This window comes from Neodiprion fabricii, chromosome 4 (genome assembly GCF_021155785.1).
Source record: "Neodiprion fabricii isolate iyNeoFabr1 chromosome 4, iyNeoFabr1.1, whole genome shotgun sequence".
Taxonomy (NCBI): Eukaryota; Metazoa; Arthropoda; class Insecta; order Hymenoptera; family Diprionidae; genus Neodiprion; species Neodiprion fabricii.
Genome location: NC_060242.1, coordinates 34,640,790 through 34,660,327, shown reverse-complemented (window position 1 = coordinate 34,660,327; position 19,538 = coordinate 34,640,790). Strand labels below are relative to the sequence as shown.

The window sequence follows — 19,538 nt, the reverse complement described above, 5'->3', positions numbered from 1 at the left end:
ATTCATTAATTATCTATTTAAAAATCTAATGCTCCTTTTATTGATGTAATGTAGCACCACGTGTCTCTTATATGTAACAAGGAAAATTCATCCATTTAAACGCAGAATTCATTCATGTTATAAATTATGATAAAGGATGAACAAAATCTATATATTTTATTCAAGCTGGAAGTAAAGAAAATTTTGCGATATGATGACAGATTTATTTCGTAACTGCTGTAGTTACTTTTAGCTGATAAACATAACGAGAAAGTGGAACATTTTATTGGATATTCCATATCATACATTATTCTTGCTGGTAGCCGTACGCTGATTCACAATATTAAATATCTTATTGTAGTTTAAAGAAATACTTTTCTGCTGAATAAATTTTCATTACGATTTATTTACATAGTTCAACTTAATTCCAATCTGCAAGAGAATAAATAAAAATGCTCGGAAACTGATCAACAAAATTGGGGTTTGACTCAATTCCTGTGAAATAAGGTAATAATACTTTTAACACGAGAAGACCAATGATGAGCTCAACACCTTAGATGTGTATCAACTTAAAAGTGAAGTGAACGTGATTAATCATGCTAAAATCATAAAATTAACTTCAACACATTTAAATATAACACTAAACATTAACTGTGTATTATGGTTGAAAATAGTAAAATTGATGTTTGAAAGATTTTCATGTTGTGTGAACTGAATAGTCAATTATTCTGAAGGAAACTGAACATCGGTTGATAACATTCCGATGAAAAAAACTTGAGGTCAATATAATTCCAGCAATAGATTTTTTAAACATGCGTTGTAAGTCTCAAAGAATATCTAAATCATTCTGTAATAAATAAAACGGAATCATTGGACAAACAATGACGAATCAATCAAATAATGGGTTTACTATTTTATTCCCATCACTATTTTTAATGCTATGATTTTTCCTCCTTCTCTTTATTGTACCTTTCAAGTTCTTTGAGAAACTGAGCCTTAGGTTTCATAACGTTTGGTCGGTCTCCCCTACATTTTGGACAAAACCATTTTCCCTTAGGTTTCGTGCTTAGAGAGACGCATGAAAAGTGGAACCACTCTATAGGACACAGATCATTGTCGCAGAGGATCATTTCTCCATATGAGATCTGATCACAAAGGCAATATGTTGGCTCGTCAGGATCTATGGCATCTTCAGGCGGTGGCGGAGTATCTTCCCGATGTTGACTTTGTTGAGTAACCTGGCGCCTTCTCTTCTTCTTTTTTCCCGTAGTAGCAGCAGCTGCCTTTTTCTGCGATCCTGTATTCGCGGCAGCCAAGGTAGCTGAACGAGTCTCTGTTGCGACAACTATGTCCATAGCATGCGCAGATTCAACCAAAGTATCATTTCTAGGCCTTCTAGTCCGCTTTGTTTGCCTCTCAGAAGTGTTGGCGGTTCCAGTTGTCGCCGCGTTGACGTTTGCATTAGAATCTCGTGCTGGTTCTGCAGCTTCTTGTTCCTTGCCAAAGTCTGTGATAAACCAGAAATTATGTTTTAGACACAAGGTAAAGGGTGCTAATTTTTGGTAGATTAATAAGATATATCGCAATATACCTAAATTGCGGTAGTCCAAATCCAATTGACGTGACTTATTCTCAATGTGATCTTGAACCTGTTGTACTATCTGCAATTTTTCATCCCCAATTTCTTGCGCCGCTATTAGGGCTTGTTGAACTTTTAGCAACGCTCGCCTCCAGGTTGACATATCAACGTCGCTTCGCAGTATATCTTGCTGTTGATCAACGTCTCTCAAATAGCCTAAAACACATTCAAAATTTTTGGTCAGTTGTGGTTACACATCCACTCTGGCGAATGTCTGAACTCAATTGGATGAATACGAAATCTGTCAATTAGCCTGACCTCCAATTTCAATATTAATGAAATTAATATCAACGTATTTGGGAACATATATTTGCTTGCTTTTTTTTTTGTGGAGATACTGGCGACGTTTACGCAGCAGTTTACAACAAAAGAGAGTTACAGTATAACCTTAAATATGAAACAGAAAAAAGTGAAATATAGGTGAAACAGCGGAAAGTAGCAGAGTTTTTTATTTCATTAAGGGTTGTTTTATTGTAAAGTGACGATGAATTAATTACTTTGACAGGTAGCGTCCAGCTCCCGTAATCGAGAGACGTGTCTTTGAAGATCATTTGGAAGATTTTCAACGCAGTCCAAGTAATTTTCGATGTAAGTTGCGGAGTACAAAGCCTCGATGACTGCTTGGTTTAACATTTTCACCCGAATTCAAGCGAATAAAAAACCATCGAAATGCGCTACAGTTTCACGTGTACTTCACCACCAATATGTGTTATCTTAGATTTAATTGTTGTAAGTTTTGTAATTCATTTTACACTCGTAGAATTACGAATTTTGTAGAAGCGATACTCGCTGTTTTCATAATGCACATACTCCATGGTCAAATTACAAATGTTTGATCCGCCATGTTGAATTGTAATAGTTAAAATACGAAGACGTCTGTTCAAAAGCAATCTGCAGCAGCGTCGATATTCTTACTCAAATTACGTTCAATTTACGTAAGAAAGGTTCTCGTTGTTTCTCAGAATTAGTATCGACCTAGTTCAGAACGCATTACTGTGAAAAAATGCTAAAACTTTTGTTCAAAAGTTTGATGGTAAATACTACGCTGCGCGATGTGTAGGTATATTTGAAACGGTTATTTTCCAGTTATTAGATCAAGTTTTGGAGTGCGATTTTTCAGTGGTACAGAAAAAAACTTTTGAGATTGAGCCTAAGCGTTTCTTGGACTCGAAATATTGTCGGGATATAACAATGAATTCGCAAAATATTCATAACCACAGAGGCCACAGAGTTGACGGAGAAGAATTGGAAGTCGGATCAGTACTCGGCAGGTAAATGGTTTTGAGACAGTAAGAGGCCCTATTGGTATTTTCTTTATCGACGGGAACCGCTTGACACACTGTTATGGTTTAACATGCAATCCCATAAGACACACCCCCATTAGGGTAACCGTCTTTAACAGCCTTCGGTCAACTTTATGTATGAACTTCTTCGTCTTCCTGTTGGCTACCTTTAAAAAGGCAAATGCCGATTCAAGTATTTCGAAGTCTCAATTCGAAGTGGCGATAGAACTCAGAAGCAGAGCCCGTAGCGGAAGTTGTCGAAACTACTCCGTCCCTCGTAACGTGCGGTTGAAATTACGACTGGCATCCGCAAGCGTTAGTTTGCAGGAATTTCGTGAAGCGACCAACTTCCGTTTGACGTAGCGAATATTCCGGTCGTTGCCGCGTTATTATTGTGTCGCTTACTTGACGCGAGTAGTAACATCGCGTTGGTGCTATTTCCTTAACGGACCAATAGCATTGCCGAGTGGTATTTGATTTCGTTCGCCGAGTAAAAGCCGTGGTTCGCCCAGTCGTGTGTAAAGCAGGATCTTCGCTCTTTCCTAATCTCACGATAAACAGCAATGACGTCCACCGGAACCTTCCAAGGTCTGAAAGACGGCACCCGCAACTCCAGCAAGTGAGTACAACTTTCACGCTATTCATGAAATTCCGAAATTTGCCCAATACAGCAACGTGTGACTCTCGGTTCAATACTCGAAACCCTACAGGTTTGAGGACCCCATGGGGGGGTATAAATTTTATCATTGTCACAGATTCGCATCCGCATCTATTCCTCCGCGAATCCATTCGAATCTTTACCTAAACCTCCTCCTATTTGTCCCGGACCGCGACACAACTGTCGTCGTTAATCATCGTGTCGAACCGATGAGTCAACGTTGTGACAGCTCTTTGTTTGTAACCGATCTCGTGTTTCTAATAACTTCCGACAACGAGTCTGTCCACCTCTCCTGCTACATTCTTGCCCATGAGTAGCGAACTTGGCACGATTTACGATTAGCATTCGTCATTGAATACTTTACGCCTTGTGATCCTTATGGCGAAGAAAATACATGTATGTTTGTATGTATGCGTGTGCGTATTTGTATGCATACATAATTTTAATCTCCATGAAAAATCCTTCACCGGACGCTATCACCAAATACCACCACAAAGAAATATAATCAATCAAATTTACAATACTGCATACAAAAGCAGTCCGAACCGGATAAATCCGGATATATTCGCCAGTTTCTCGTATACTTTACCTAGGAACCGATAGATACAGACATAAAGAATAAGCGACGAAGACAGTGTAACGGTTTATCTTATAACTGTATAAAAAAAATCCGGCCTCATCGCCGCCGTCTTGCGTTTGCTCATTCTTTCAGCGAACAATTATCGTCACTTTTTTATTCACAAATCCCGTCGCTGCGTGCAGGATTCAACGACCGACAGGTGCTGCTCATACCGTCTGCTCCGGGCCAGACGTCGTGAAACCGTCGGATGTTGTGAGGATGAAGGGGGGGGAGGGAGGCGAAGCCGAAGGCTGCTGTCATTTTTTACTTCACCTTTAACGCCAGCCGGCGTCTCGAGGAAGACTTCAAGGTGGGGAGGAGGAGAAGAACCACAAATACAATGAAAGGATGAGGCGGTTATTTGCGCATGGATAGGATCGAGATATTAAAATGCATTGTCGAATTAATCGCTGGTCGAACTTGCACACATACAAAACTGTACTGTATGAATTACGCTCTAGGAGGGATAAAACTAGCATACAATGTCTGTAGCGGAATTTGAGAAAAGTTATTGCGCTGTGTGGATCTAAAAATATGCGAGAGCTATGGTCGAATAACTGTACCGGTTGAAATGAACATCCTATAATGGACAAGTTTTCACCTCAACGCTTGGTGCCTCTTATGCGTTATTACGTAAAATGATATGACACGCCTTATGTAAACCGAGAACCGTTGCATACGATATATTTTTTTAATCCCGTTCATTAACGATGCGGTCTGTACCGAAATTCTCGTAACCGTAACGAATTTAGATCTGCAGCTGAACATAAATTACACACGACGAAGGGCGTTCACTTTAGTCATTTTCAATCTCTGAGATATACTAACTTTGGACTTACTCGAGGTTTTTTTTTTTTTTTTCTACACAATGCTGTGTAGATGCTGTGTCTATTTATGCAATCCTATGCTGGAAAGAGATTAGAGTGCGAGAGTCGTCGATCTTCAAATTACCGACGTCGGGAACTTGAAATCTTAAAGAACACTTACTTACTCGTCGAGTCGAGGTCTCAAGTCGCCCGCATTGATTACAGATCGCGCCTCTGTCCGTATCCGACGGCCTAGTCTTTTTTTTCAATTTGTCGACAATTGTTCAGTAAATTTTTCCGTTCTTAGTCATGATGCGTTGCGGTTTTTTTTTTTTTATCCAATTTTTATCCATCTTTTAATGTAACTTTGAAACATGGGGTGGAATTGAGTAATGGTACTTTAACTATCCATCTTTAGAAAAAATCTTATTTTTCGCAATTTTAAGATTGTCCGATATTCAGTAAACTATAACAAATCAAAATATGATCATATTTTTTGAATACTTATTCTAAAATTTCAAAAATACCAGTGACTTTTCTCTCGATATAATTTTGCGATATTTTAATGATATTATAACTTCAGTCTTGTTTTGAGACGGTTTTAAAAAAAAAATCCAATTTCCATCGAAAATCTTATCGCACATTAACTAATACAATTTATACGTGTATCGTCGGCTTAATTATCGGTGCTGAGAAATTAGGCATTGACACTCGTCAGGGACGGTTCATATGCCTGTATCTAATGAAAACTGTACCAATTTCCTTTCCTCGCAACTATAATTAATTGTCCACTGCTGTCTCATCAGAAGCCGTACGTACGTCTTGTCCCACCCTCAAAAATGCGAATGTGTATCGAATGACTTTCGGATATCGGGTAATTTTATATTATGTAAATAATGCGAGCCGAGTTGCAGCGAAGTTTCGGCTGATCCGTTAATCGGAATAATACGGAGCAATAGATGTGTGAAATTTTTTAATACGCGTTGCAAAACCATTGGTAGCGGTGGAAAATTCCATCACCGAACGAATTATTTGCGATCTTCCACTTGCCGAAAATAATCATTGAACATTGACGATACGTGCCGAGGAAAGTGAAAGCTCCCGATCGCTACCTTGACCGTATCGCATCCCACGTGCTTGTACAGATCAATTTGCAAAATCACGTTCCGTGCACCTACGTGCAAATCTTGAAAATCGCTGCCGACTATATTCACCGATCATTTCGTTCGGAACAATTTCGCTTTACGTTACGTGTACCTTATACGCTTACTTGGTCGAATGATTCAGCTCTCACCAAGGGTATACATAGATTTAACATATATTATGCGTTTCGTTCGCAGAAAGGGAAAAGGAGGGAACAAACTGTCGATATTAGGCTCATGTAATTAGCCTGAAATTTGGTTTTACGTTGAGTGGAGAGAAAATCGACACACTAGTCTGAAAGATGAAAAGAACGCTGTATGTTGTACAGACTTTGTCGGTTCTTTATCACACCTTATTAATACTTTTTCTTTCTTGTTCTGTAATTACCACTGAGGTTGCTGCGGCTGCTGCGGCTGCTGCTGTCGAAGCTAATTTGCAATTGTAATCCTAACTGAGCGTAAGTATTTTTCCTAATCCCCAAGCGGGTAATCTGTCTCGTTATACTTCCTCGCCGATCAGTCGTCCTCGTTCTTTATAACCCGTCTGTATGTGTGACGTATAATACACAAGCGTGAAGCGCGCGTGTATACCTGCACAATTCCTGCATGCCCTAGGCCTTAGAATCAAGGAGCCGCAGACCGAATCCATATATGGCCAGTCCTCCGGAGTTGCGTTGGCGAATGCGAGGAGGCAGTAGGCGCCGCGATCCTGCAGGGACAATGCACCGCAACTTTTTTCCCCGACAGCTTTTGCAATATCGTTTAATCCGAAAGTTTACGGGGAACGTCGCTTTCGAAAGTGTTTGGCAAATTGCGACAAGATTCTGTCAGGCTGGAACACACTTTTCAATTTGGTTAGAATTGTACGATTCTTCGAATTCCAAGCAATCGAATCAGGACTTTTTGTAGGACAAAGAAAAAATTAAGCTTTAATCAGGGATCGGTGATTAATCGATTGATCGTAAGCTTTGACCAATTGTTTTCTCGGTTAATCGAAAGATCGACAAAATTAATTGGAATTCCGATTATGAAGTCTGAATTATTTTTACTGCCAATAAACTTCTTTGTCCGCAGTTATGATCGATCGGCAAAGTTTTCTTAAATTCAGAAATTTTCTACTTCCCATTCATGCTTGCTGAGAATTTCTTTCACAAGAATGCAAAGTCGCAATTACTGTACAATAATTTACGCGTGTAACGTTAGGTATACCTGAAATAATTCGTGGTAAAAAAATTGCAGAACTAATTTGACCGCTTAATGTGCATGGGTACTGACTCGTATGTATAACTAATTGTGCGCATGCAGCCTGACACGTTGCAAAACTTGCATAAGAGGAAATCCGCCGTTTCTTAACCGGATCATGCGAGTTTTTATTCGCTCAAGGCTTACCACTATACGTAAATCGTATAAACTTCTGTAAAGCCTTGCAGAACTCGGTATAAAAGTAATTGATCAAATTTCAAGCATTAATTGATCTCGATTTCTGAATTCTGAATTTTCTCCAATTCGCATATTATCAAATTATGTTATCAATTTTCAAATTTTATCGTATAGAGTTGTCGATTTTTTTACGATTTCAACATTTCGATTACATTTACCAAATTTTTTTCGAACCTTGTTCGGCCTTTCCTTTCTTTCGTACAAGTTTTGTTGTTTCAAGCGATATCGACAGCATTTTTAAGAACGCATTTTTCTAAAACGCCGTGAAAAGAAAGATAGACTCTGGAATTCATCGCGCGCTGTGTTCAAGCTGTTGTAGATACAATCAGAGATCGTTGGCTGCACTTTACTCACCCTCCGTTATAGCTGAATTATCTGTTTTCCAGGTATACTTACGTTACTGTTATAAGACACGTGCATAAACCGAGTGAAAATTATGGTTTTCTAAAAATGTGTAATGATTATTCCTTTACCAGCTTGTCGAAGGCAAAAACGTGCTGTGTTACTGTGAAACGATGAAACTTTCGCGCTGTTTCTTCTTACTCGAGTTGCTTGAATTGTCGGTGCAATTTCCATGACTGCGGGGTTCGTAATAATTTATTTCAGAAAAATGCACGAAATAGGGAAATAAAAATAGAAATCTCATAGGTACCTTATAAGTATATAATATAATATGTAGCAAGTATTTTTTTTTTCTCATCGTCTTCGTATGATCATTAAATTCTGATTTATTATTCAGCACTCATATCATATTGTCATATAATGTATATATTTATAATAGAAAATTCCACTAACGAAATTCATACCAATATATGATACCTGCTTACTTACCCGCATTCCATTTACGACAAATATTTGCAGAGCTCTTGAGAAAAATTTTCTTAAACAAAAAAAGTTAAAAAAGAAATCAGTCTTCTATAAAGAAGCGAAGCGAATTCCAAAGTGGAATAAATTATACCACGGTTCGAAAAAGAATCTTCTGTGATTCTTTGAACTCGCGTATCAGAATGTTTAAATGAGGACGAAGCCAGTAACATTACTACATATAACGATTTTCTCATGTTAAAGTTACTAATTTCAACCTCATATTCTTAAAAGAATTAACAAAAAATAAATATATTCCTCATCGCGTTATGCATTTATAAATAGGTATGAATTCACGAATGTAATTACAATATTTCATGATAATGTCTCATTATTATATGTTATATATATATATATAAATATAATCATGTGACCCGACGAAATTCTTGTTCGAGGGAGATTAGATTGGCGTTGCGACGTTTTGACCCGTTTTTGCAGGCATGAAGGATCGTCGCAGTTCCATTGAAACGAATCGTTGCATCGGATGATTATATACGTGAATTTATAAACGTCGTAATTGCGTTTTTCGCGAATAATTGCGACCCGCCGACACGTGATGCATGAATCAGTGTCACAACCACCTTTTCTGAAGGGCTCCATGCCGCATCGCCACCCTTTTTAAAGCAGACTAACGAGATCCGACCGACGCGTGCTCATTTTGCACCGGTGATTATCGCCTGACTGATTAAGGAAAAATCTCTCTAATTTTAGACACAAAGAATGGGAGCAAAAAATGAAAAACAGACGAAAAAATAGACATAAAAAAAAAAGTCACGCATCGTTGAACAAACACGCGAAGTGTATACGCTTGTAATATTGCGAACTATAAGATACTCGTATAATAATCAGTCGAGTAATTATTCATAAAAGTCTTTCCATTTAGTAAATTAATTCTTTTATAACGTCGCAGATTTGTTTGGTCAATTTCTCATAATTTTTTTTTCTTTCTGTAATTCATTTTTCTTCCTTCACACTTTATTTGAAATTCTTATTACCGTGGTTACATGCAATGACTAACTTTGCAATTAGCGCCTAAGTGTAGTAGAGAATATATATAATATATACCCATATAAATATTATCAAATTTACCAAAATTGGCCAAAGTAATGTTTTCTTATCGTTGTTTTAGTTGAAATAAATTTGATTTTTGGATCGTCGATTGTATTCTTGTATTCATAAAATTGTCGTTCAGACAATTGACTTTATTTTTTCAATTAAAAAAACCCCGGGATTCAAAAAATTCTTTCCTTTAACCTAAAAAAACGTTTTAGGGAGTGCCACGGTGGAAAATCGTTGAGTATTTTTTTTTTATTAAGGTGCGTGCTCTATTTCCTCGGAGTCGCCGCCGCCGCCGCTGCGAGAGAATCCTCCTGGAATAACCACCGCGACTCTTTATACATGCTCTAATCACTGTACTTAAGTCCTCGTAATACTACGGGATCCTCTCGGCACGCACACTTTTCCCTTGCCCCGGGAGTTCGCGCGAGCTAGTCTCGTGACGCATTTTCTGCCGCCCTTTGTTCTCTTGTCTCTCTCACGCAGGCAGGCACACACACATACATACATACATACATACACTGTATTACAGAGGGAAAAAAGTAGACAGTCTCTCTCGCCTGGGTGATTGTGCGGCTTGCCTGCAGCCACGTTCGTTTCGTTGCATGGTCGTGAAGCCTGTGCGTGGGTCAGAAACTTTACGGTATTGCTACCACGCGAGGCTCGCACACCTGTACTTACTCGATGCACGGTTATACAGTTGTTGATTGTTGCAACCCTCTGCGAAAGGTCCGTACACACGACGAGGGGCGGAAATTCCGAATTTGAAAAACTTGAAGAGCGAGAAATTCGCGATAATTTGGTGGCGAAACTTGAAGTACAAGTTAAAGTTTGTGCGAAAGTGCGAAAATAAGAAAATTAAAATCTGAAATATCGTAATTCTAAATGATCCAAGATTCTTAGTTCTGTGAATTTTTCGTTTGGAGAAAATTCACCGCTTTGATCTTTCTTTGTTTTGGATTTTCGATATTTTTATCTTCGGAAGACTGGTCATTATAATTTTTGGTTTTAACGCTGTGCGAGTGTATTTTAACATTCGGAATTTTACTCTATCGAAACTTTGAATTTTCGGGATCTTGCATTTTGGAATCTTGAACCTTCGGGTTTCCGATCATTCGAAACTTTGTTACTTTTTCAAAGGTTGCTTTCCTTACTTCAAATCTTACCACGAAAAATTCGGAATTAGGGGCTTTCGGAACTTTCCAAATTTGCAACTCCGCCCGCATGACGGACCTTGTATAGACTCGTTTGCCCATTTTTTTAACCTGATTTTCAAACCCACCTTTAGAGATATTTTATTTGGCAACAGTTACTGGAAAAGTTCGATAAGTTCTGATACAGTTATCGATAACGGTTTAAATATTATTGAAATTGGAAGAAAAGGTGATAATACTGCCACTTAATGTGATTATAATTGTTGGTCAAACTATACTTTCTCATTATTGCAATGTTAGATCTTTTTACTATTTTCTGCCTATAAATTAATTGTCTTTCTGCCAATACGAGGTATAGAAATAAGTCAATTTTGGGTAAACGCGTGCTTTGCAGTCAGCGTTGCTCAAAATCGTATATGGGATATTTTACAGTGAGCAGTTTGAACAAATTGCAATGCTGATTAATGATGCGATTTTTGATTGAATTTGAACAAAAATGATATTCTTTCCGCGTTTATCATTTCATTTATGTGTTGTTTTGAAATGGATCGCAGAACAATTCTTTCGAAACAATTTTATATTTAGGCGGTTGAAAGTCGTATAGCTATAGTAAAAAAGGTGGCAAGTTATTTTACTGATACGTTGCTTCTTTCTTGACTGCAGTAAAACAAATTCATCCATACAAGTATTGAAACGATCAGGAACGAGGATTGTTTATTTTAAAACGCTTGGTCCAAATTTGGTAACTCGCGATTCAACGTACTTGGCATTTCATTGAAACGTACATACAGATATAAATAAAAGTTGACATAAATATATATACAGCAGCGATAAAAAGTACCGATAAAGAACACACGATACTGTATCGCGATAAAGCGATTCATCTTTATGACGTTATACCCAACCTGGATCCAGATTGAGCGGTTACAGCCTATCTTGACTATCGCGCACGGAAAGACGATCCACAGACAAAATATCGGAGAGGAATGTGAAGTAGAAAAATAAGGGAAAGAAGAAACTTGTCACAACACGTGAATCACTCAAAATATGCATGAGCTGATCATCTCGACGTCATCGTATTTGCGGTATTCGTTGAGACAGCGCGATAACGTTTTGGTGAAGGACTTGAAAGTGTTGGGTCGCAATCCGTGTATAAGGTTAAAGTTAGTAACGTTAACTTGACGAAAAATGATGAGGAAAAAAGTCTTTGACTTGCAACTTGAGAACGACTGAAGAAAGTAGGGTTTTCAGAGAACGAGGACGTCCTGCTCTATTACGCGATTGAAGCTAGTGACGTTGCTGCAACGATGCATGTTCAAGAAAAATCTTTGCTTCGCACCATAAGAATTGTCGGAATTTTGGTAAACCAAATGTATTCAGCCATAGATACAAATATGTTTCAAAAGCCAACTTCTTGAAAGTCAGTCTAAAATTGGAAAACAATGAATTTCTTCCCTATGTTTCGTGACGTAAACGTTACTTAATTTAAACTCTTGCTCTATTACGGTTTACCAAATTTCAGACAATCCTATAACCTGCGAAAAACAGTATTCCCCATAAACCCGCGTACGTCACGACAACGTCACCAATTTAAATCCCGTATCCTCGTCGCGTAGCGAGGTGCGTATAAACACGAATTGGACATTTTAAGCAAAAAATTTCGCGAATCCACGACACATTCGACTGTGGACGAAACTTCACGTAACGAGCTTAAACTTTGTCGCGGATCAATCGAGTGGCACGTGTGAACTTAACCGTACATACGTGGTTCGAGGCGTTTTTTTTTTCAATGTGTGTGTACGCGTACGCACACTCGTACAACCATCAAGCCAGCTCGGCGCACCGGGCGATCCACTCGGCCCGCACACACAATCTCTTCTCCAGTATTCCACAACCTACCAACCAACAACGAACCAACCAGCCAACCAGCCAGCCAGCCAGCCATCCAGTCAGCCAACCGAGAAGACAACTCGCGAGTTCTTGTCGCCGCGTACGCGCTTCCGAACCGCCACCTTGTGCTTGTAACTACCGCAGAAGTAAAGTTACGTACACATCGGGGTAAAGCTCTCTTCTCGTCGTCACCCGCAATCGGTAGTAGGTACTCTATTATCGCGACTTCGCGCTGCGAGATAAGAAGCGAACGAAGCAGAAGTCGAGCAGGCAGAGTCGGTGTCAGATCAGACAACCACACGCGACAAGCTCTCCCGTAGAAGGGAGAATTTACTCGAGTATATACAAAGTGTGAAAAGGTAATCGTGCTGCAGGTTGATCGACGTGTCAGGCATCGGTACACCTACAGCGTCTTGTTCGTTTAATCTGCGACTTGTGACAGAACGGAACGTCGACTCTGATCTGACCCGAGCCAATTAACCCAGAATCGTACCGACTCTGTCATAAGAGCGAACCGACTGTCGACCGACTAGGAGAACGAGAAGATTCGTCAAGTTCGGAAGTCTTCGTCGCGTATTACAAGGAGAAAAAATGTGGGCCGGTCAAGATGACACGCAGAGGTTCAAGACGAGGTTGGTATAGTGTTTTTTCTCTAAATTGAGCGTTCTTAGCTACCCTAATAACTGTATCCCCGTATTTTTTATATATTGAAATTCATTCATGACACGGTCTTTCGTACATGTGTCGCACACGTAACGTGTCTTACGAACACTTGCGTGCGTGTGCACGTATACCGCATACCTAGCAACGAGACGACGTACCGCTTTACGTGTTCCTCTATATAGCTGACATTCGGACAATGTCGAGAACCGAACCTTAGCCCATTGTCTTCGCGGGAAAATGAAGGAACGACTGAGAGCCAGCAGTTTGTTGGGAATTTTTCGGACCTCCAGAGAGAGAGAGAGAGAGAGAAAGAGATACCGAAGTTTTTTCGTTGCAACAACTGGTAACAGTGAATCTGCAGCGATCGTTATTAGTTTCTTGGCATTTATACTATCACCGAGGCAAAACTAAAAGCTTTTTTTTCGCGCATTCAACTGTGCGTACTATACTGCAGTCGGTTTAAGGATTGGTCGGGATTGGTTAAAACGCGTTTTGAGGCGAAGCTTTTTTACACAAACACGACAGGATCGCATGGCACTCGTGCAGGAAACGCGACATTCAGACATTCGTTCGAACTACGTATCGATCACGTACTTATAGATACTAACTTTTCAAACGCCCCTCTTTCCTCTGATTTCATTAACGACCAAGCTTTTTCACCCCCTAAAGCTTGCTGTACACGGAGTGGCACGAGGTTGATAGAAATCCGAGGACAACGGTGCTTAGAATTTGAAATGTTAATATATCGATCCTCTGACTATCGCAGGTCTTCAATACTCCCGTTTTCCCGAATTTCGTTAAAAATGTGGCGTGCTCGATACGTGCATGACTCAATTCACGCGTGTACGATGCACGCACTGCTGTATACTATCGATTTCAGTTTGGACTAACAATAAGTCACCACTGTTCGGCACACACCTGCCCCTGCCTTTTTGTCCCCCTGACGATATCGGCGAATTGTCACAACATCCGTGCATCCGATTACAATATCCTATAATTCTACAATCCAACCGCCCAACGTGATTGTGAACATCCTTTTGCAAAGATCGACACAGCATAATCACAGAGGTTCGATCGTATCAGCTTTCCTGGATAATCGAACAAAGAAAAATGAATTTTTCATTGCGGAAAACACTGCGGTCGGTATTATCCCATTCTATATTATTTGTCCAGGTTAAATCAACGTCTCGTATCAATTATCCGTGCAATAATTTATTACACTGTCTCATACCCATAAAGAAGGATCCAGAATACTCTTTATTCGAGTATTGTGCATACGTGTCACCGCATCGTTACACGGCGCTTATGCGGCGGCGGATGACTCACCGTCTTTCCTTTGTACCTATTTTTTTTTTTTTTTCTCGATACGCTTTTGTCGTTGCTCTGTTTTTGCGCCATACGTATTAACATACCATTATTATTATACGAATATACATATATTTTGTATCGTCGACGCGTGGCTGTAGTCCCATTTATCCTCCCCCTCCACTTCGGTCCCGAATCCTTTTTGGGCCCGACGCGCACGCACTTCATCCTCCACCGTCACGAGATCTCCGTGGTTGCTGAGGGACGGACACCGCGAAGACGACGCTTTTAGACGTGCAAAATCCCGGGGAATCCTCTCCCCTCTCCTCCCTTCCCTTCCCTTCCCTTCCCTCTGGTATACCACTATACTCCATGCACAGCCGATATATACACGTCGTCGTTGCGATTTTACACGACGTAGGTACCCAATGCCCGTATTCTTGTCTCTCTGACTATATACGGTAAGTTTGGTACTCGGGTATACCTACCTTCGATCTACTCGATTCGGGTTAAAATTATTCCCTGTTCTAATTTTGTCGATAATTTACTCGCGCGCCATGCGATCAGAATTTTATATACTATACCTGTATTCTTATTATTGTTATTATATAACGAAGCACACGTGGGTTGATTATTTATGCTTGCACTTATAAGATTGATTCATTTTGCTACTATATTGTACCGAGAAAAGTACTTGTTGGATTTGTGATAAAGAAATTGTGAGAAACAATATTTGTATCGTTATAGATAGATATTTGGATTTATAATTGGCACGGGTTTGCAATAAATTCGAGAATACATTGTAACGATGTCAGAAACGTGACAAACGATTTGTGGATGTCACGATGACCAATCGCTATGATTTTCGTGTGTAATGATGTATCTTATGCTAGGAATTCATGATTAGATAAAACTCTGTGAAGAAAAAGTAAAGAAAAGAGAAAAGAAAACAGTAAATTTAAACAAATTGTATTTTTCGTTTCGAATCACCGAAGAATTGATTCATGATCATTGTCGCGTATTATAATAATGATACCATATATATATATATATATATATATGTATATATATATAGCATCTCATCACGAACAATGAGTCAAACGAGCAACCGATTACATGCGAATTCTTTGAATACCGGAATTCTGAAAATTACATTGCGAAAGAAGTTATATTGCCACACATGTCTAAGAAACAGATTACGCGAGTCATGATCCTCGTATCATATTTTGCGGTCGATAACTGATTTCTTGACAATCCACGCTATCGGGTTTCTTGAATTTAATGAAAAATTGCGTGTTCAATTCTGAGCTTTTTTATCCGTTAAAAGTATCGCTAATTTGCCGAATTCCAAACGTCTCGTCATTGCGAATAATTACAAGTTCCGATTCATGTGCAAATTTATTAAATTTATACATCACCCAAATTTATAACTACTCGTTAATTATTTATAAAGCTATTGTTTTTTTTATCACATTTTCATCCTCGACCGACCATCGAGTATCTAGCGAATTTTCAATCTTGCGTCTTTATATTTTTTTCCTTTTCTCCATTACCTCAGGAGTTTTTACCTAATTTTACGCACGTGAATTTTGGTATTGCGAAACCATGTCCCAGCAAAAAAAAAAAAAAAGGAAAAAATTTAAACAAAGACGAGTCACCCTGAATCACCGAACTAGATTACTCGTAATCAATGTTACGCTGGTATGAATCGTAACTTTGGATTCGTGATTGTGAATATCAGCAGCGTTGAGACTTATCTATCTCGATCTGTGCGGCATTGTCAACACATTTTCTCTACGGGAGATAAGATTTGATCGTTCAATATATTCGCAATTTTGGGTAGAAACAAAACATCCACGGCTCCTTTTGACGAGCGGAGCTAAACCAATTTCCTGTCATGTTTTCGAATTGCACGCGGCGGACTAGCATTCAAAGTCAAGGAAGTCAAGGTGTGTTTCAACGGAGAAATAATTTACACCACGATTACGTATTTCGTGATTAGTTACACTTTATATCGAGTGGTTACGAGAGATTACTTGAGAAATTGATTTTACATTGGATAACCTGGTTTCTCTTGATTTCTAAAATTTCGTATGATTTCTCAAAGATTACAAAGAGATTTCTGTAATCCTCCAATGATTTCTCATACCTACCAATGATTACCTTGATCATCACTAATGCAGAAGTTCATTTTAATATTACTGATCTCGAGGATTACAAAGTAATTCCATAGATTAGGAAATTACTTTCGAATGATATTCGACACCTCAATTGCTTCGGTGAAACACCCCGTGTTCCAAATTTAAAAGTAAGAAGACGTTTGCATCCGATTAAAAAATGATTTTTCGAACTTTCGATGTGTTCGAATAAATTACGCTGACGCTTGGTCATTATTATATAGCCGTTGCATACCTGTCTCTGAAGGTACGCGGTGTAATACTTGCAGTAACGGTGCTTAACTCTGCTGGAAACGGCCATAACGTGACGTTAATATTTTTATTATCTTTTATTTTTTTTACCTAGCGAACTGTACGGTCGCGCTTTTTTATTTTCACAAGCAACCGCGTAGTAACGAACCTCGAAAACCGATCTTGACGATAAGAGCTAGCAAGGTTAGCCACATGCCTGGAAAACCCGGAAAACCTGGAATCGTCAGGGGATTTTTAATTTGGTCATGGAGAAAACTGAAAATATCAATTCTCTAGCATGGGAAATAGAGGAAATGATTTTTTTTTTTTGAGGCAATAAGCTTACTTTTTTTTCGTCGAGAAAACAAGTTGGCTTTAACTACCTATTTTGTACTACGTTATATTTTTCTTCAATTCGAATTGAATTTGAACCGAATATAGAGTTAATAAGCTGAACGATTTAGGTTTTAGTAACTTACTAGAACTGGGAACATGTCAGGGAAAACCTGGAAATGTCATGGCATTTTTTTCCTGAGTTGGGAAAAGAGAGAAAGAGAGAAAAAAAAATCAGCGAAAAATCTATGTAAATAGGATCTGCGCTAATGATGGATGAACACGAATGGAATAACTTCTCTGTTATGCTATGATAATGATTCTGATCAAATTCGAAGGACACGGTCTGAAATTTCGATAATTTGAGAAAATTTTGTTGTGAACAGAATTCTTTAAATTATTGAAATCTGTTTTTTTTTTCGATCCAATTATAATAATCTTGGGATTATTTTTTACTCTTCGAACGTCTCGTTACAAATTGTCTGAAACAAATTCAAGAAATTTTACATTATAATATAGCTGTGTCTTACAATGTAAGAAGAAAATGATCCCATTAGAATCTCATGAAAAACACAAGAGTCTGATAATTCTGAACGTTCTAATTATTCAAATTTGCTAATCCCAAGATTTTTTATAAACGGTTTTCTTCTCCGCTCCTAATTTTTGACACAGACGGCGGTGAGGCTTGTTCATCCTCCTTAAACGTTCTCTCGTCACATTTCATCGTATCATATATCACGTGGAAGAGTGAAATTGTTTCGGCTTCTCAATCTCTCATACAGTCCTTATATATCGCGGGCAGGTTACCGGGCTTATTAATCAACCTGACACTCGACGTAATTCGCAGTTTTTCAAACCAGCATCCGTCGGTTTCGTCTATATGGCTAGGTATATGCCGTATATGGGAACTTGCGGCTGTGGGTAGAAAATTCGAGGACAATAAACGTCGAGTCGAGGGTCGACTATCAACGAAATATCGGACGCATTTTTTGCAGTGCGAAAACTAATCCAAGGACGAATATCAGATTCTAATTATCGTATGCCAAAGTGACCGGGCTCTAATTTAACTGACCCTCGATTTCGATAATTGGATACGTTACATCCACCGAGTCAAGTCGTATTTTTGCGAGAGGATTATCTGTACCTACTTGAATTTATAATTCGGGCAAATGCGCATATAAATGGTATCGAGGTTGGTTACTTTAACGTATAAGAAATATTTATAGAAATTAATGACTTCGAAGTGGGCAGTTGACTTTATGCCATAAAATATTAACGTGAGTATGCGGTTACACAATTCCATTCATTTACGGTTTACCGATTTCCAGACAAGCCTGTAAAAATTATGAAACAACCATTTTTCATGAAAATACTGCATCGTTACATCGACTTTACGAATTTCCAACCCATTTAAGCAATTCAATTTTTATCGACTCGTATTCGCTTCTTTCTTTTCCTTGATCACGACAATGTCCAAACCTTTCGCACATTTTCTGCATATTTTTTTTTTTTCGTATTCTTGTACTGCAGCCGAGTAATACGATATAACTGTTCCAATCGTAAACCGAGCATCATGGCACACTGTGACAGCATTAGAATTCATCGATCCGCGTCAAGATCGCAGAAAGATGCAATATCGTTCTTAGTGTTTGATATAAAAAAGACGAGCTCTCCATCTCAAGTCTTAACAGGTCGCTATTTTAGTTGTTATTCCCCATGCATTTATCATGGGAAAATTTCACTTTTCGCTAAAAGTTGAAATACTCGTAAACTGTTGAATATTATTTGAATTCATGTTGTTTTTTCAAGCCTTCCAAATCCCTGCAACAAAGGATTGTTATTATTATTAAAAGACTCCTAATTTTTTATTTTTTCGTATAAAAATCGCTAGTTTTCAGATTACTGTATATGCGTGTCCTTACGATGATAACTATATGCTTTGTTAAAAAGGTTTGGAAAGCTTGAAGAATCAGCTTCAATGATCTATGCATCAATTTAAATAACTTTGAATAGCTTACGAGTATTTCAACTTTCAACGATAAGTGAAATTTGATTTTTTATTTTTTTTTCAACAAAAATGCGAAATAAATTGACTTGATCCGAAGAGCTCATCTTTCGAGAGGATATCTTTTATATCAAACACTAACGTTAAACGGTGGTAAAACTGTAAGAAAAATCACGGTGTCAATAAAACTCCACACCGATTAGTGTAAAATTAAACATAATCGGTGTAAATCGTTCGATTCTTGACACGGAGTGGTCGTAAAATCAACACCGAAATGTTGCATTTAACACCGCA

General features: G+C 38.5%; 2 protein-coding genes and 1 long non-coding RNA gene across 5 annotated transcripts in view; 1 reads left to right on the top strand and 2 right to left on the bottom strand.

The window, feature by feature from the left end:
• Window positions 1-365: 365 nt before the first annotated feature.
• On the bottom strand, window positions 366-2,414 carry LOC124180300 (inhibitor of growth protein 1). Its single transcript, XM_046565637.1, has 3 exons — window positions 2,116-2,414; window positions 1,571-1,774; window positions 366-1,486 (listed from the first exon to the last, which is right to left on the bottom strand). Exons 1-3 carry the CDS (start codon window positions 2,249-2,251, stop codon window positions 918-920), a joined length of 909 nt encoding a protein of 302 aa, XP_046421593.1. The 5' UTR covers window positions 2,252-2,414; the 3' UTR covers window positions 366-917.
• An 854-nt stretch (window positions 2,415-3,268) lies between these two features.
• Window positions 3,269-19,538, top strand: part of LOC124180301 (microtubule-associated protein Jupiter-like) — a 58,014-nt gene continuing 41,744 nt past the window's right edge. The window contains exons 1-2 of one of the 3 annotated variants that reach the window (XM_046565645.1): window positions 12,527-12,734; window positions 12,905-13,162. In XM_046565645.1, coding sequence (XP_046421601.1) covers window positions 13,122-13,162 — 41 coding nt within the window. In that variant the 5' untranslated portion in view covers window positions 12,527-12,734; window positions 12,905-13,121. Of the gene's footprint in view, window positions 3,521-12,526; window positions 13,163-19,538 lie in introns of those variants that run through there. The other 2 variants (XM_046565641.1, XM_046565644.1) reach the window with 2 other exon arrangements.
• On the bottom strand, window positions 7,261-17,653 carry LOC124180304. The gene is made up of 3 exons (XR_006870238.1): window positions 17,290-17,653; window positions 14,718-14,720; window positions 7,261-7,271 (listed from the first exon to the last, which is right to left on the bottom strand). It is a non-coding gene; the product is annotated as an uncharacterized LOC124180304 (long non-coding RNA).

Excerpts from the sequence above, each read along its gene's own strand:
- LOC124180300 (XM_046565637.1), bottom strand. The coding sequence starts at position 2,251 with ATGTTAAACCAAGCAGTCATCGAGGCTTTGTACTCCGCAACTTACATC. Across the intron at positions 1,775-2,115 it reads GCTGGACGCTACCTGTCAAA|GCTATTTGAGAGACGTTGAT; the intron begins GTAATTAATTCA and ends AATGTGTTTTAG. Across the intron at positions 1,487-1,570 it reads TTTGGACTACCGCAATTTAG|ACTTTGGCAAGGAACAAGAA; the intron begins GTATATTGCGAT and ends GGTTTATCACAG.